The sequence below is a fragment of the Crocuta crocuta genome, unplaced genomic scaffold (genome assembly GCF_008692635.1).
Source record: "Crocuta crocuta isolate KB4526 unplaced genomic scaffold, BGI_CrCroc_1.0 scaffold256, whole genome shotgun sequence".
Taxonomy (NCBI): Eukaryota; Metazoa; Chordata; class Mammalia; order Carnivora; family Hyaenidae; genus Crocuta; species Crocuta crocuta.
Window position 1 is genome coordinate 1,629,722 of NW_027530999.1, and position 16,456 is coordinate 1,646,177.

Consider the following 16,456-nt stretch of genomic DNA (forward strand, 5'->3'; position numbering starts at 1 on the left):
GACAGAAATATTACAAAGAGAAAGTATAGTCTAGTATACTACCAGGTCTGTCTTATTTCTAAATTAGATAAGAACCAGGTAATGCAGTTTTTTAAATTGAAGTATAATTGACATACAATATTATATTAATTTCAAGTGTACAACATAGTGATTTTGCATTTGTGTATGTTGCAAAATGGTCACAATAAGTGTAGCTACCATCTGTCATTAAAGTTATTACAATATTATTGACTATATTCCCCATGCTGTACATTAAATCCCCATGACTTTTTCATTTTATAACTGAAAGTTTATACTTCTTTTATTAATTAATTAATTAAGAGATGAGGGTGGGGAGAGAGAGAGAATTCCAAGCAGGCTCCACGTTCTGGATGGAGACTGACATGGAGTTTGATCCCATGACCCTGGGATCATGACCTGAGCTGAAATCAAGAGTTGGACGCTCAAATGACTGAGCCACCCAGATGCCCATGGAAGTCTGTACTTCTTGATTATCTTCCCCCATTTCACCATGACACCAAACTTCTTTCTGGCAACCATCAATTTGTTCTTTGTATCTTTGAGTCTGAGTTTTGGCTTATTTGTTTTGTATTTTAGACTTCACATAAAACTGAAATTATACAGTGTTTGTCTTTCTTTGTCTGATTTATTTCAATTAGCATCAATATCCTGAGGTTGATCCATGTTGTCACAAATGGCCACGTTTTATTCTTTTTTATGGTTGGGTAGAATTCTAATACATATCTTCTATATCTTCTTTATCCATTCATCCAATGATAGACACTTTGGTTGTTCCCATATCTTAATATTATAAATAATGCTTCTATGAATACAGGGGTACACATATCTTTTCATATTAGAGTTTTCATATTCTTCAGATAGATACCCAGTAGTAGAATTGCTGGATCATATGGTAGTTCTCTTTTTAGTTTTTTGAGAAACTTCCACACTGTTTTCATAGTAGGTGCACTACCAACAGTTTACATGCTCATCAATACTTGTCTTCTATTTTTCTGGTTCTAGCCATTCTGACAGGTGTGAGGTGATATCTCCTTGTAGTTTTGATTTGGATTTCTCTGATGATGAGTGATATTGAACATATTTTCATATGTCTGTTCATCATCCACATGTCTTCTTTGGAAAATGTCCATTCAGATCTTCTGCACATTAAAAAAATTTTTTTTTAAATATTTTTATTTATTTCTAGGAGAGAGAGAGAGACAGCGTGAGCAGGGGAGGGTCAGAGAGAGAGGGAGATATAGACTCTGAAATATGCTCCAGGCTCCGAGCTGGCAGTCAGCACAGAGCCCGACGCGGGGCTGGAACCCACGAACCGCGAGATCATGACCTAAGCGAAAGTCGGACGCTTAACCGACTAAGCCACCCAGGCGGCCCTGAAAAAATTTTTTAATGATAGTTTTTTTAGTTTATTTATTACTTTGTGTGCGCATGACAGAGAGAGAGAGAGAGAGAGAACTAATGAAGGAGGGGAAGAGACAGGGAGAGAGAGAATCCGAAGCAAGGCCCATGTTCTATGCTGAGCCTGACATGGGGTTCCATCTCATGACTATGAGACTATGAGATCATGTCTTTAGCTGAAATCAAGAGTCGAATGCTTAACTGACTGAGTCACCCAGGTGCCCTCTGTCCAGTTTTAAAATTGGATTTTTAAAGTTGTTGTTACTGAGTTGTATGAGTTCTTTATATATTTTGGGTATTAACCCCTTATTGGACATATGATATGCAAATATCTTCTCCCATTTGGTAGATTGCCTTCTCGTGCAGAAAGCTTTTAGTTTGGTGTAGTCCGTGTTTATTTTTGCTTTTGTTTTCCTTGCCTTTGGAGTTAGATCCAGAAAAACATCATTAAGACCAATGTCAAGGAGCTTTCTGCTTATGTTGTCTTCTAGGAGTTTTATGGTTTTAGGTCTTATATTCAAGTTTTTAACCAATTAAAAAAAATTTTTTTAAAATATTTATTTATTTTTGAGAGAGAGTGAGAGACAGACCACGAACAGGGGAGGGGCAGAGAGAGAAAGGGAGACACAGAATCCGATGCAGGCTCCAGGCTCTGAGCTGTCAGCACAGAGCCTGATGGGGGCTCAGACTCATGAACAGTGAGATCATGACCTGAGCCAAAGTGGGATGCTTAACCGAGTCACCCAGGCGTCCCTCATTTTTAATCCATTTTGAGTTAACTTTTTTTTTTATTAATTAGTGCCATTTCTTTTCAGTGTAATGAAATCCCTTTAACATTTCTCATAGTGCCAGTTTAGGAGAGATGTACTTCTTTAGCTTTTGCTTATGTGGCATAATTTTTAATCTCTCCTTCAATTCTGAGTGATAATCTTGCCGGGTAGTGTATTCTTGGTTGGAATTTTTTTTCTTTCAACATTTTGGTTATGTCAGGCCACTTCCTTCAGGCCTACAAAGTTTCTGCTGAGAAATCTATTGATAGCTTTTTGGGGTTTCCCCTGTACATAACACTTTTTCTCTTGCTTCCTTAAGATTCTCTCTTTATTTGAACATTTGACATTTTAATTATAATGTGTCTTGATGTGGACCTCTGTTCATCTTATTTGCAACTCTCTGGGCTTCCTGGAGCTGGATGTCTGTTTCCTTCCTTAGGTTAGGGAGTTTTTCAGCCATTATTTCTTCAAATAATTTTTCTGCCCCATTTTCTCTCTCTGCTTCTTTTGGGGCCTCCTACAATGTGAATGGTTTTCTACTGGATGTTGGTCTCTTAAGTGGTCTTCATTTTTTAAAATTCTTTTTTTCTATTGCTCTGTCAGGCTGAGTTTTATTGCTTTGTCTTCCAGCTTGCCAATGTGTTCTGTTTCATCCAGGTTGCTGTTGAACCCCTCCAGTGTATTTTTCAGTTCAGTTATTGTGTTCTTCAGTTCTGTGACTTCTGTTTGGTACTTTCTTATAATTCCTCTGTCTTTGTTCAAGTTCTCACCTTGTGCATTCATTCTTCTCCTGAGTTTGGTGAGCATCTTTATGACCCTTACTTTGAATTCTTTATCAGGTAGATTACATATCTCTGTTTCATTAAGGTCTTTTTCTGAAGTTTAGTGTTTTTTTTCACTGGGAACATATTTCTTTGTTTTCTCATTTGGCTTGGCTCTGTGTTTGTTTAGGCAAAACAGCTACTTCTCTCAGTCTTGAAAGAGTGGCCTTGTGAAGGTCATGAATGTTCTTGTTCACCCTTTCCCTAGCTCTTGGTTGTGTCTCGAAATGTTGTCTAAACTGCGTGATTTATTCTTTCTATGTCCCAGCTGTTGAGGGTATGTCAAAACCTGTCAGTGTTCCAAGGGGAGGGATTTCATTTAGCACTTGGTTTAAGGCTGATTGGAAGCCAGACCCTCAGGCAGCGGCTGTCAAAGTATGCAAATATATACAGTCCTGTGGGGCTGCAATTGGAGACCTAGTTGGCCTTCAGACAAGGTGATCTAGAAGTGTCTCCTGGATGAGAGCTGCAAAAACTGGGGCTCCAGACAAGTGTATAAGCTCCTTTCTGGGAGGTCTTGTCGAGTGATAGCATGGCCTAGAGGGTGTGCAAAGATTGTGTATCCCTGCTTATGTTCCCTGGGAGGGCCTCCACAGCCTCTACATGTGTGGGAAACCTGAGGCCTGTACTTCAGGCTAAAGCTCCAGGCTAAGTAAATAGGCCTTTTTCACAGGAAGATTGTGTGTTTCAGTCTGCTATCTGTGCAGTGCCCGGGGGGTGGTGGCCTACCAAGAACTGTCTCTCTAATCATTACATTCCTGTGGCGCTCAGGAACACCAGCGACTTGGCCACCAAAGCCAGGTGATCAAAGGGGTCCTCTGTGTAGATGCCATCCACGCACACTGAAATTATGCTAGTTTTCTATATTATTACAATTGGATCTGTTAAATCAATATATGAGAAATGCCAGAGAGGCCTTATAATAAGCCTCTGATTCCATGGGTATCTTACAATAAACCTCTGGGATGCCTTATAATATGAAACAACTAAAGTCTAGTTTCAGAACATGAGGGAAAAGATAGAATATTGGGTATTGGAAACCCACAAAATATCCAAATCTTAGTTTATGGCTAAAACTCTTAATCTGTCATACTTGTTGACAAATTATAAACTGTACTGGTTCAAATTTCATTAAATAGTTTTTTTCCTCTGTTCATTTTCTGAGGGTGGGATGATAGAGGGTGAGTAAAATATCAAAGGAGGCTAAAAATCTCCAAGCCAGGTCTTGAAGCCAAGGTTGTATTAACCAGGGAGTGCTGCTGTCCTCTGAAGCCAGAGCTTCCTGGTGCAGGCTCCTGGAACATCCTGGAGTGCCCGACATCTCCCCTCACTCTCTTTGAATTCTAAAGATGTTGCCAGAGAGAAAAAGAGCTAGGGAGAGGAAGGAGAAGGATGTGGGGTAAAGTATAAAATATGCTTTTGGAAGAAAACAAGTAGCAAGTCCCTTGACAAGGTTTTTCTTGGCTTTAAATTTTAGTGAGCTTTTTAAGCAGCTTGATGGTGCCTGAGGTTCTGCCATTATAGCTGCATTTGTTTGGCTTAAGATTTTGATAAGACTCTTAAAGTGGAAATACCTCTGGGACTCATATGCCTAATGAGCAAGGAGTAGCAAATCAATGACATTGACCATAGGAAGTGGTGGGACTCTGGCAAATTGGAGAATACATGCCCGTCCACAGGGACAGCCTCTGTGTGGCTTGGCTGGCTGCTCTTAGGCAGGAGTGTGGACCTTATGGTATTTTCAAAAGTTAATAATCAGTATTTTAATGAGAGATTTCATGATTTTTAAAGTGTTAGCAACTAATTCCACACTGAACACACACACACACACACACACACACACACACACAGAAGGCCAAGCAAAACTCATTTGTGGGCTGGATGCTATCCATGGGTCACCAGTTAGCAACCTTTGTTTTGGACTTTACTGCCCACTGGATCTCCAATGTGAAATAATTTATCACATCCTTTGCCGGTACAGAAGAGAGGGAAGGAGAGAAGAAATGTAAGACCATTCACACAGAGCTGTGAGTAAACAGAGAGGAGGAGAAGAGGGGTAAGGGAAAGAAGACGGCAGTGAAGGCTTCATTATTTTGAGTGGACTGGCCGTGGGCCACCAAGCCCCATAGTAGATGTGCTGCCTTCCAACAGCTGAACATAAACGAACAAGTCAAATCCTAATATTTCTGGATGCTGTTAATTCTAAACTTTTTGAGTCATTCTTTACATAGGGAACTCATAAAATAGTGTAAAAATTATTTTCACGGGTGATATGCACTATCCCTGACAGAGAAGTAAGTTCATAACACTCATTCACATAATACAAATGAAAACTACTGACAGGTAATTCTTCTCTAGTCATGGATTAAACAGATCTCTAAAGACTTCCTTATGATTGTTATATGTAAAAAATAATATTATATTACATTATATTTTATAACACATAATTTTAGCTTGTTTAGATGGACTTTTAACCAAGCTCTGAACATGAGATTTCATTGTGTTGCACTGAACCTTCTCACAACCCTGAGGGGGACAGCAAAATGGGATCATCCCTCCACCCACCACGGGTTGGTAAATGTTCCCATTTCTCTATGAGCTTATTGAAATACCTCCTTCCTACTTCCTCCAAAGGACAGCCTTTTCTGCCTCAGGAAGGAGTAGACATAGAGGCCACGATGACGGAGACTTACCAGATGTGCACAAGAAGCTGCCGTCCAGTGCTGGAGAGGACCGCGCCATGCTGCTGGGGTTTGCAATGATGGGCTTCTCAGTCCTCATGTTCTTCTTGCTTGGAACAACCATCCTAAAGCCTTTCATGCTCAGGTAAGAAATACAGAAAGGAGACCCAGAATTTTCAATTTGAATCAGACGCAAGCACAATGTTAGAGAAGAGGAAGCTGGCTTTGGTTTCTTCAGCCCTCCTGACCACTGTCTAAGGGACGATAGAATCACCTGTTCCTTTATCAGAGAAAGGTGTCACGGTAACAAAGTGGAAGACACTCCTTTGTCACTCCCCCTCTTCAATCTGAAAAGTACTTCTAACAGCTGATCTGTAAATTAGATATGCATGGAGGGAATACATTCTTCCTTTAATAAGCAGCTATCACAGGGAAGGGTTAATCTCCTCTATGTGAGCACAATAAGTTATTTAAGTCTGAGTTTTTTGAGTTTGACAGTGTCAACCTAGCACACAGTAGTTTCTCAATAAGTGTTTCCTTCTTTTTATTTTATTCATTATTAAATATAGCTAATAACAGTTATCCTTTATTAAATATATACTCTATGCCAAAATATACTATATTTATCCTATTTAAATCTGCAGCAAACCTATGATGGTAGCATTATTTTATCATTTTAACTTTCATTTTATTTTATTTTTTTGTTTTTATTTTTTAATGTTTATTTTTGAGAGGGAGAGAAGGGCTGTGAGCAGGGAAGGGGCAGAGAGACAGGGAGACAGAGAATCCCAAGCAGGCTGTATATAGCACAGAGCCTGACATGGGGCTTGATCTCAGGAACCATAAGATTATGACCTGAGCTGAGACCAAGAGTCTGATGCTTAACCGATTGAGCCACCCAGGTGCCCCTTAATATTCATTTTATATATGAGAAAGCTGAGACTCAGGCCAAGTAACTTGCACAAGGTCACCTAGCCAGGAAAGAACTTGCCTGTCATTTTGATATAAGACTGGCCTCCTAATACTTAAGTGAAGTTTGTAGCAATGGCGGCGGGGGATTTCATTAGGGCAGGGGAGGAGCTGTTTGATTTTGGAGGATGGCTTTTACAACATGGGGTACTTTGAGAGAGGGCAGTACTGGGGAGGGGGAAAGCAAGGGGCACTTTCCCTTTGGTTAGCTAGAGTGATAGAAGGCCCAGGGAGAATAGAGAGAGGGAGGCCTAGGAGTTCAGTGAAGAAAAAGGATCATAGAACAGGAAGTAGGTGTCCTGCTTCTGCTATGTATCAGATTCATCTCCTGCCATTCCTAAGTTACTATTAGGGCAATAATGTGGAGGTCACCATCACTACAGAACACAGTGCCAGTACTAGAAGTGCCCAGAAAAATTTCCCTCTGGTATTATCACCAGAAGAATATGTTCTGCTTCTGATCAACCAGCTTACTTTTAGTTAGTAGACACGAGGAATCTTATCTGTGGCTATATATTTTTCATTGCTTTGGCTGCCAGGAAGTTCAGAGTGAGATTTGTGGCCTAGTTCTCATAACTGTAAGGGATCTTATGGTTTGCAGTTTACATGCTTTACCTCACTCTTGACTTTTAGCTTTCTACCTTCCTTTTCCCATTACTCCATTATATGTAGAGAGATATCTATTGTCTGTCTATCTATCTATCTATCTATCTATCTATCTATCTATCTATCTATCATCTATCCTTCCTTCCACCCATCCATCCATCCATCTAGCTGCATTACACATACCTATGTAAGCTGAATTGTGTGTGTGTGTGTGTGTGTGTGTGTGTACATGCACGTGCATGGGCGCACACGCATATGCATGAGTGTTTGTGTGCAGGTCCAGGTCAGATTATTTTTTTAAATGTGATAATTTGGGAGATGTTTTGAGGATACCTTCTGCAACCTGATGCCAAACTGTTGCTCGTATTTAAATTTTTACTTTGCTAAGCATTTCTGGAAATTGTTTGCTTAAAGTTATTAAGCAAGTGCTTGAGAGTGGTGAGTTCTCATCTGTCTCTTGCCTTGTGATTTTGTGCCACCTCAGAAAGTGCTTTTGTTCCATGGAAGATGGCCTACTCCCACCCCCTCGACCATCATCTCTCAATCAATTGATAGATTTTGTGTATTTGTAGGCAAATAGACACACAATCCTGTTGAAAGAACATGCTTATGTTTTCAGCTCTAAATACATGCCTGGTTCCAGGTGCCTGGGTGGCTCCATCCATTAGATGTCCACCTCTTGATTTCAGCTCAAGTCATGATGGTGTGGTTCATGAGATCAAGCCCAGCTTTGGGCTCTGCACTGCTTGGGATTCTCTCTTTCTCCCTTACTCTCTGCCCCTCTCTTTCTCTCCCAAAAAATAAATAAGTAAACTTTAAATATGTCCCTGGCTCTGCCTGAGAGGACTGGCCTGGCCCTCGTACACAGGAAGAAATATACAGCTCTCCATATTGGAGCTTTCTGAAATCTTTAAGGAAGGTTCCAACACACTCAGTTCAGTACTTGGTTAGGATTCAGAGAGCTTAAGTCTAACACAGACAAACAGACAACTTTAAAGAATTATTTTAAGATGCCTAGTCTAAATAAGTACAGGGCTTAATTTTGTGGAAAAGCAGGCTGGTGTTAAATCTGTGAAAGAACCTTATTTTTCATATTTGTATTTTCACTTGCCCAACATTTTATTCTTTAGGCCACATCCAATGATTTGTTTTTAATGCCCTGGGCCTTAAGGTTATTTTAAACTGCACTGTGTCTCAAGTTTATTACATGAATCAAGAAAAATGTTTACTTACAGCCAAAGATCTTAATGGGAGAGCATGAACCTAGCTAAATGAGGCTTTCCAAACATTCTGATTTTAGAATTTGCTAACCTAACGTCTTGTGGTTAAGTCACCAGGAGATAAGGTCAGGGACCCACGTGGGTGTGAGTGTGAGGCCCCAAGGAGTAGTCCTGTACATTGTCAAGCATTTCTTCTTACCCTCCTCTACTTTATCTTGGACTTGTCCTCTAATCATTTTATACATATTTGTCATTTCAACGCCACCACAAAATTTTCGTGGGCAAGAATTTTGTCTACCACTTCTCATGGCACCTAGAACATTGAGTGCATGTAGTAGGTGTGCAAATACACAAGGAATGTTTTCCAAGTCAAACTTTCATTCAGTACAACACTTATTGAGCCTGTACTGTGTGGGAGGCATGGTGCCTCCTGTTTTGAGGAACCTAAAGATGAATAGGATGTAGCTCCTGACCCCAAGTTACCTACTGACAGTGAAAATATGGTAAGTTTTCTAATGAGACATTCCTTCTATTTGCCTCTTTGGAAGTGGAGTGAGTAAATGGAATTGTACCTTGTTACTAGAATTCTATATTGACTAAGGGCCACGCTGACTGTGGCTGGACTCTCCCAAGGGCACATTTTCAGCAGGACAGGCCAATGGGTGCATCTTGAAATGATGACGCATGAACGAGGATAAGATTTCTGAGTATGTGGTTACGGTAATATTTGTCAAAGCATGGTTTGCCAAATACCCGCATCTTAAATACTCCTGCATATACAGATTCCTGGGCTTCACCTCAGATCAACTAAACCCAAATCTCTGGGTGTGAGGCCTTAGAATCCATAAATTCTTCACTTTAACAAACTCGCTCAGGTGATTCTGAAGTTTGAAAACCAATGCTCTAAGGGTTGGTGTAATAAGGAATATGCCCATGAGGTCATAACTGAGATGAAATTTAGCAATTTGCTGTTGTTTTCCCCCTTTCTCAATGTTCTCCATGTTCCCTAATCATTATGTACCTTCTGGAATGGTTCCACATTCCCTTGAAATAGACACATATCTTGGGTTATTACATTAGAACTATAAAAAGTAAATTTTCTAGAGGGTGAAGATCATTTATCTCTTCCAATTGAAGCACTCAGAGAGAAGAGTCGAACTGCACTACCATCCACACTCACATCATGGACGACTGGATGGACTGTGCTTTCCCCTGTGGTATGAGCTGCCAAGGCCGGGGCAAGTACCCATGTCTTCAGGTGTTTGTGAACGTCACTCATTCAGGTCAAAAAGCTCTCCTACATTATAATGAAGAGGCTGTCCGGATAAATTCCAAGGTAAGGTAAAGTTCATGTTATTAAAGAGTTCTAATTATAGCTGCCCTTCCGTGCCAGACCACCCCCTGCAGAGTGCAGAACCCAGGACCATTTCTGTTGGTAAATCCGTTTCCTTCCAGTGAACGTCTCTACAGTGGTCAGAGCAGGATAAATGAAGCTAAGGGCATTCTTGGAGGAAAAATGGGGGTTATAGAATGGAAAGGAATCATGCCAGTTCCACACACTGGTGTCTGGAATTTACAGGCCGAGCCAGTGGACAGTCATTTGTGGGCAGTTTGACTTTTGGAAGTCCAACTCCCCATTGTACCAAAAATGTTAATATGTACTCACAACCCATCTTACATCAAGTAAGCAATTTTTCTTATCAAGAAATGTGAGGATTATTGTAATTTTGATTTTGATAGGTTTCTCAATTGGTTCACATGATTTATAGTGTATATTTTCACCTATGAAAGTTGGTTGCATTAGATTAGTTGACATGCTATGCTCTGCTGTCTTTACTTAGGCACTAATCAATCTGATGACCTCTGTTTTCTATTTTGGATGCAATAATTCTTAAGGTTTCAAACAATTTCATATGCCCTAAGCACAGTGCCTCGAGTGCCTAGTGGATATGCTAACAAACGTCAAGCTTTTTTGAAAACATATCACTAGCTGACATATCCCTTCTTCACTAGTTCTGCAACCTGGGAGCCAAAGCCCATGTAGGCCCCCTCTCTGTGGGCCTAGGGAAAAAGCTTCAACATGCTACCCTTCAGGGAAAGATTTGACTACAGGAAATCAAGAGAAAGATGATAGAGGCATTAATAGGTGTTGAGAACACATAGTGAGCTCAATAGAGGTTTGTTGAATGGACAAAGACCGAGGGGGCCTGCACGGTCCTTATGAAGCTGGTCACTGCCTCTTCTGCAATGTCTGTATCCTAAGAATCCCTTCCCACATTTCCGCTTAGTGTCTGGAAATGGCCACGTCACTCTGTGCCCTCCTACCCACACGTGCCCATGACTTCTACAACAGCTTCCTTCCTCCAGCTTCTGAGATTGAAACTCTCCACGAATAGCTTCAGTTTGAAGTGCTTTCAGAATGAAAACTGTTGTTTAAATGCTCGGTTTTGGGGACAGTGCCCTCATCTCTCTTCTTCTTCCACATTCCTAGTGCTTTTACACACCCACGTGCCACCGAGATAGGAATGATTTGCTCAACAGTGTGCTGGACATAAAGGAATTCTTCGATCACAGAAATGGGACTCCCTTTTCATGCTTCTACAGTCCAGACAGCCAATCTGAAGATGTCATTCTCATAAAAAAGTATGGCCAGATGGTTATCTTCCACTGTTTATTTTGGCCTTCACTGACTCTGCTAGGTGGTGCCCTGATTGTTGGCATGGTGAGATTAACACAGTACCTGTCCCTGCTGTGTGAAAAATATAGCACTGCGCTTGGAGATGAGGTAGGTGGCAAAGTACCTTATATGGAACAGCATCGATTCAAACTGTGGAGTGTGGGGAGGAGCAAAGAAAGGAGCAGAAAGATCTGAAGACAGTGGCCAGATTAAAGTCCTGGCTTTCCGATACCTGCAATATTTGCACCTGAGGACCTAATGATGCCTGCTCACAAACTAACCATGTAGAGGCAATTCAAAGCAAGTACACGTACTTGATATGGGAAACATTAAAAAAAAGCCTCCTTATGCATTTATTCTATGAACACATATAAATTCGCCCTCTTTTTTCTACCACAAATTTCTTTCCACATGAGCCAAGGAAATGCTTTTTGTCCCCACGTGGCAAAATGAACTCACAGTAGCTCTAATTTCAGCTCTAACTGGAACTTGTCCGCATGGAAGTAAATGGTGGAGGGTATTTAGCACCAAACAACCAGCCTAGGTCAATGCAATATAGTTTACCTCAAAACATTTCTCAAAAAATTCTTAGTGAAGAACAAGTTATTTGTTGTTAGGAAGATAATAATCTAGTAATTTCAAAAAAAATGTGGGCCTACCATTTTGCTTCACCATTCATGATAAAGAAGGAAAGCCACTCCTAGCAAATGCACTAAGTTTAGAGTTCTCTGTACTTAACCTTGCCATGTACCATGTAATTTTTCTTTCAGCAAGATTCTCCTAGTTAATTATGCTTTCCATAAGCTCATTTTCTTCTTTGTGCACATTCTGGTGGGGGTGGGAGGGATGGCCAGAAATGGGAAGTAGGGAGAAGCTGTACTGGATGGAATTTAACATTCATCTCAGATAATCTGCATTGTAGAAAAGTCCCACGTGGACAGTCAGCAAATGTCCAAACTTTAATGACTCAACCATGGTTATTCACCAACGAATGTCACAGGCTCTCCCAACAAGTGCTTTCCAGAGTGAGCTGAATTGGAATAGAAAACATCAATTTGTTCTGAAAACCAAAGTGCCTCAAAGTATCTTTTCAATTTTACTAAAAAAGTCTTACATCATGGACCATAGAAAGAATGAGACTTTTGAAGCAACTTTTATATGCAGATGTAATCAAAACAGAAATTTTAATTCTTAGTAAATATTATGCCTTTTAGCAGTTAATTTCAAGTCACAAATTACTAAACAGACTGAATGATTAAATAAAGCAATACTGACTTGACAAGTAATGAACAATTTTGGTGCTCCTTCTTCTAGTGTGGAAGAGTGGGAAGCACATGCGTCTCAGAGGATTTAACTGAATTCATAGGCCATAATCACAACTTTTCAGATATGTATCCCCTGGCAGTTCAGCTGAATGGAAATGAAGGTTCAAGCCTCTCTCTTCTCATTTATAAAATGGGGATAATCTCTTCCTTCATGGGGTTAAGGAATAAACAAGGTAGAGTATGTAAAACACTTTAGTTTCTGGCACCTAGTAAAAGTGCTCAAAAATGTTAGTAATTTTTTTTTTGTGCTAAGTTTCTATATTCAGTCAGCCTTATCCCTGTTTTGGGTAAAAATCCAAAGCAAATGGAATCAGTACCTCTGAGAGATTACTTTACTCCCCTGTTCACTGGACCATTATTGACAATGTCCAAGATATGGAAACAACCTGTGTCTATTCACAGATGAATAAATTGTGATCTCTCTCTCATACACATACACAATGTACACACATATGTGAGGTGTGTATACATACACACAATGGCAGATTATTCAGTCTTTTAAAAAAATTTGTCTTTTATTTTGAGAGACAGAGAGCGAGCGGTTGAGGGGCAGAGAGAGAGAGACACACACACACAGGATCTGAAGCAGGCTCCAGGCTCTGAGCTGTCAGCACAAAGCCCGATGTGGGACTTGGACCCATGGACTGTGGGATCATGACCTGAGCCGAAGTCGGATGCTTAACCGACTGAGTCACCCAGGTGCCCCTCATCCAGTCTTAAAAAAGGAGATCCTGCCATTTGCAACGACGTGGATAAACCCAGAGGGCATTATGCTAAGTAAAATAAGCCAGACACAGAAAGGAAAAAACTGCCTTTCACTGATGTGTGGTTTCTAAAAATGTCAAATACATAGAAGCAGAGAGTAGGATAGTGATTACTGGGGATGTGGTCAGGTAGGAGAAATGGGGAGATGTTAATTAAAATGTACAAACTCTGCTGTAAGATGAAGTCTAGAGAGCTCATGTACAGCATGATTATGGCAAGAATACGAGGCTGAATACTGGAAATCTGCTACGAGAGTAGATTTCAGGTATTCTCATCACACAGACACACAATGTGAGGAGATGATACATTGATTCACTTGACTATAATCATTCACTGTACATGAATATCAAATTATACTGTACACCTTAAATATATACAATTCTTATTAAAAAGTAAAATATATTCAGTCAGCCTTGGTACCTTTCCCTGGACAGCTGGTTCGAGGGGCCAGGGTAGAGAGCTGTAGGAGAGCATATCTCCCCACCTTCTCTTGGCGAAATATAATATACATTTAAGACTCAGAACATACTGCTTAAAAGGTTGCAGCAAATTATTTTGTATACCAAAGACTTTCCTGAAATAAAAGATGTAGGCACACATATTTTAAATCATTCTGCAAATTGAGATTCTATAGATTTCTAAAGGGCAGATCTCTATTCCCTTTCTTAGTAAGTTTGACACCCATCTAACAATGTGCAGTTCTCGGGATTCAAAACCACTCGCGTAAAGCCTAAAAAGTCTGTGAAAGTGTGAAACCTAGTGTTGCAATGACCAGTTTTCCATTCATACAGTGCGGCTGCTTGGTTCACCTCATAGCCTCATCTCAGGAAAGAGGAACATTATGCTTGGAGAACAAAGTTCATTTAGAACAATGTTAATTCAAAGTCACGCAAAGCGTTTGGCAAAGAAACAAAAGGTAAGCCATCATTTGCTGTTAATTGCTTTGAAGTACAGAGTATTGACGCTCACATGTATTACTGGCCCAAGAAAAGTACAGATCCCCCTGTTGCAAGGCTTACGGTAACTGCAAGTAAAATCAGTTTGCTTCTACCCCAATCTCACTTTTAGGTTCTGGTCTCCAACAGACTCAAAAAAAGCCTGTCTACACACACAAACACATTCATACGTGTATGTGTATGTTTCTGCTTGAAACGCATATAATTCTTTCTGCTTAAAAGAAATTAATATCAAACAGATATCTCTAATATTCAATCCTAGGGCAGAACAATTGCTTTTAAGGCATAATCGTTTTCAGGTTTTCAGTCAACTATTCTTAGTTGTTATTGATCAGAACTCAAGTTCAGCTAAATTTCGATTACTAGCNTTACTAGGGCAGAACAATTGCTTTTAAGGCATAATCGTTTCAGGTTTTCAGTCAACTATTCTTAGTTGTTATTGATCAGAACTCAAGTTCAGCTAAATTTCGATTACTAGCAACACCAATTTGCTTGTAAGTATTCAAAAAAATGGCAAAGTATAGTTATCACGGGTTTTTGTTTAAAATATGTAGTACACTAAGGATTGCTTGGACACCAGTCATTTTTTGTTTTTGTTTTTTTTTTAATAAACAGCGTGATGTTACAGACTGCAAAGTTAAAAGAAAAGCAGACATTGACAGTTTCTGATGAGCACAAACAGTTAAGTGCAGTCACAGGCCAAACTTCTTGCTGGGAACAGCAAGACTGGGAAGAGGTCTTAAATTTAGTGACACTGTATTATTCTATATTCTCAGTACAATAACACATGCATCTTGCTGTGTCAAATCCTTTTTGGGTCATCAGTTAAAGAATATCTAAAAACATTTTTCTCCTAATGAATGCAGTACACCACAGGAGTTCAATTCATTGAATGACAAAATATAGAGAAATAGATTTGCTACAATAAAAGGGGCCAAAAAAGGGTGGTGGGGACTTCTTGTTGAAGCTTCCGAAGTCAACATTTGATGCTCTAATAGTCTTCTTTTGGTTATGCCGCATTCCCCAAGATGGGTTATGTTCCCGAAGGATATATTCTTTTAGATTTTATTCAACCCAAGGAAGTCCGAGGACCGAATCACATCGAAACTATTAGTTGTATTTGAAACTTAGGTTCCAGAGCCAAAAGCATTTCTAGAAACCACATGAAGGCCAAGCTCTCCAACCACTCTTTGGAACATAAATGTGATAAAGAGCTTTTACTTTTGAAATTGATAGATCAGGACTACATTTGGAAATTCATACTCAACTTAAGGAGTTTAGTCTTATTAAAGATATTTTGAGAGAACGTAAAACAACGAAAATTTTCTTCCTCCTCGCTTACCTAGAAGGAGTAACAAAAATAAGAATCACCTAAAAATATACATGGCTCTTAGCATAACCACAAAATTGTTGTAGTGACAGATTATATAAGATTTCAGATAAGATTTCAGACTTAACTGGCTTACAAAATGCATTAAAAAAACCTTTCCATACTTACCAACATGAAGAATGGAGGCTACTGTTGGTAGTGAAAATCAGTTACCTAAACTACACTAAATGTACAANTCATTGTGTAAAAAGTCAGAAGATTTCCTTATGGCTCATAACTGTCACTTTATGCTAACTAGCACGGCTGTAATATTAACATGTCTACAACTAAGGAAAAGGAATGGTGCTTCACTGATAAAAAAAAAAGTGTGAAACCTTAATCAAGTGGAATACTTGGATCAAATAAGCTTATTTAAAAACTAACATCCCAACTTGGGAAACTCCTAGTAAATTCTAAACACTTCTGAGCTTTAGAACCTGATGTTTACACCTTTTATGGAAGATGCCTGTTGCCTAGGGCTAGTGAGCAGTGTGTATGCAAAGAGAAATGTGTGCAGATATAAACACACCAATTTCACTAATAATAAGGAAAAGAGAAGACAGCTAATTTTGAATGCCGAATTCAAGAACCTAGTACCATAAACTTTCTGGCGCTGTAGCCTTTTCCATGGCTGGAGTAATGATTAAATTTTAACCACAATTTTTTCTTAATATCTCCAATGCCATTAAAACAAGGCATGCCAACTCTGACTTTATACATCTAAAACTACAGTGCTCTGGAAATTTCTGTAACATCAGAGCCTGAAGTACTGAATTGTGACTCATTAATTTTTTTTCTTTTTAACCTTCTGAGGTAGAGTTACCAATCCAATTTTATCAGGACCATAGTTATCTTAAGCTAAACCCCGTAATCTTTTC

The 16,456-nt window shown here is 39.6% G+C and overlaps 2 protein-coding genes across 2 annotated transcripts in view; one reads left to right on the forward strand and one right to left on the reverse strand.

Annotated features, from left to right (window-relative positions):
- Nucleotides 1-5,588: 5,588 nt before the first annotated feature.
- KCNMB3 (potassium calcium-activated channel subfamily M regulatory beta subunit 3) lies at nucleotides 5,589-12,460 on the forward strand. Its single transcript, XM_077770584.1, has 3 exons — nucleotides 5,589-5,836; nucleotides 9,624-9,822; nucleotides 10,978-12,460. Exons 1-3 carry the CDS (start codon nucleotides 5,589-5,591, stop codon nucleotides 11,356-11,358), a joined length of 828 nt encoding a protein of 275 aa, XP_077626710.1. The 3' UTR covers nucleotides 11,359-12,460.
- Nucleotides 12,461-15,305: 2,845 nt separating this feature from the next.
- Nucleotides 15,306-16,456, reverse strand: part of PIK3CA (phosphatidylinositol-4,5-bisphosphate 3-kinase catalytic subunit alpha) — a 33,146-nt gene continuing 31,995 nt past the window's right edge. The window contains exon 21 of the transcript XR_013336692.1: nucleotides 15,306-15,551. The gene's annotated coding sequence lies outside the window, so the exon portion shown is untranslated. The remainder of the gene's footprint in view (nucleotides 15,552-16,456) is intronic.

Coding starts and splice junctions, on each gene's coding strand:
- KCNMB3 (XM_077770584.1), top strand. CDS start 5,589: ATGTTCCCATTTCTCTATGAGCTTATTGAAATACCTCCTTCCTACTTC. Junction 5,837..9,623: donor CTAAAGCCTTTCATGCTCAG/GTAAGAAATACA, acceptor TTCCAATTGAAG/CACTCAGAGAGAAGAGTCGA. Junction 9,823..10,977: donor CTGTCCGGATAAATTCCAAG/GTAAGGTAAAGT, acceptor CCACATTCCTAG/TGCTTTTACACACCCACGTG.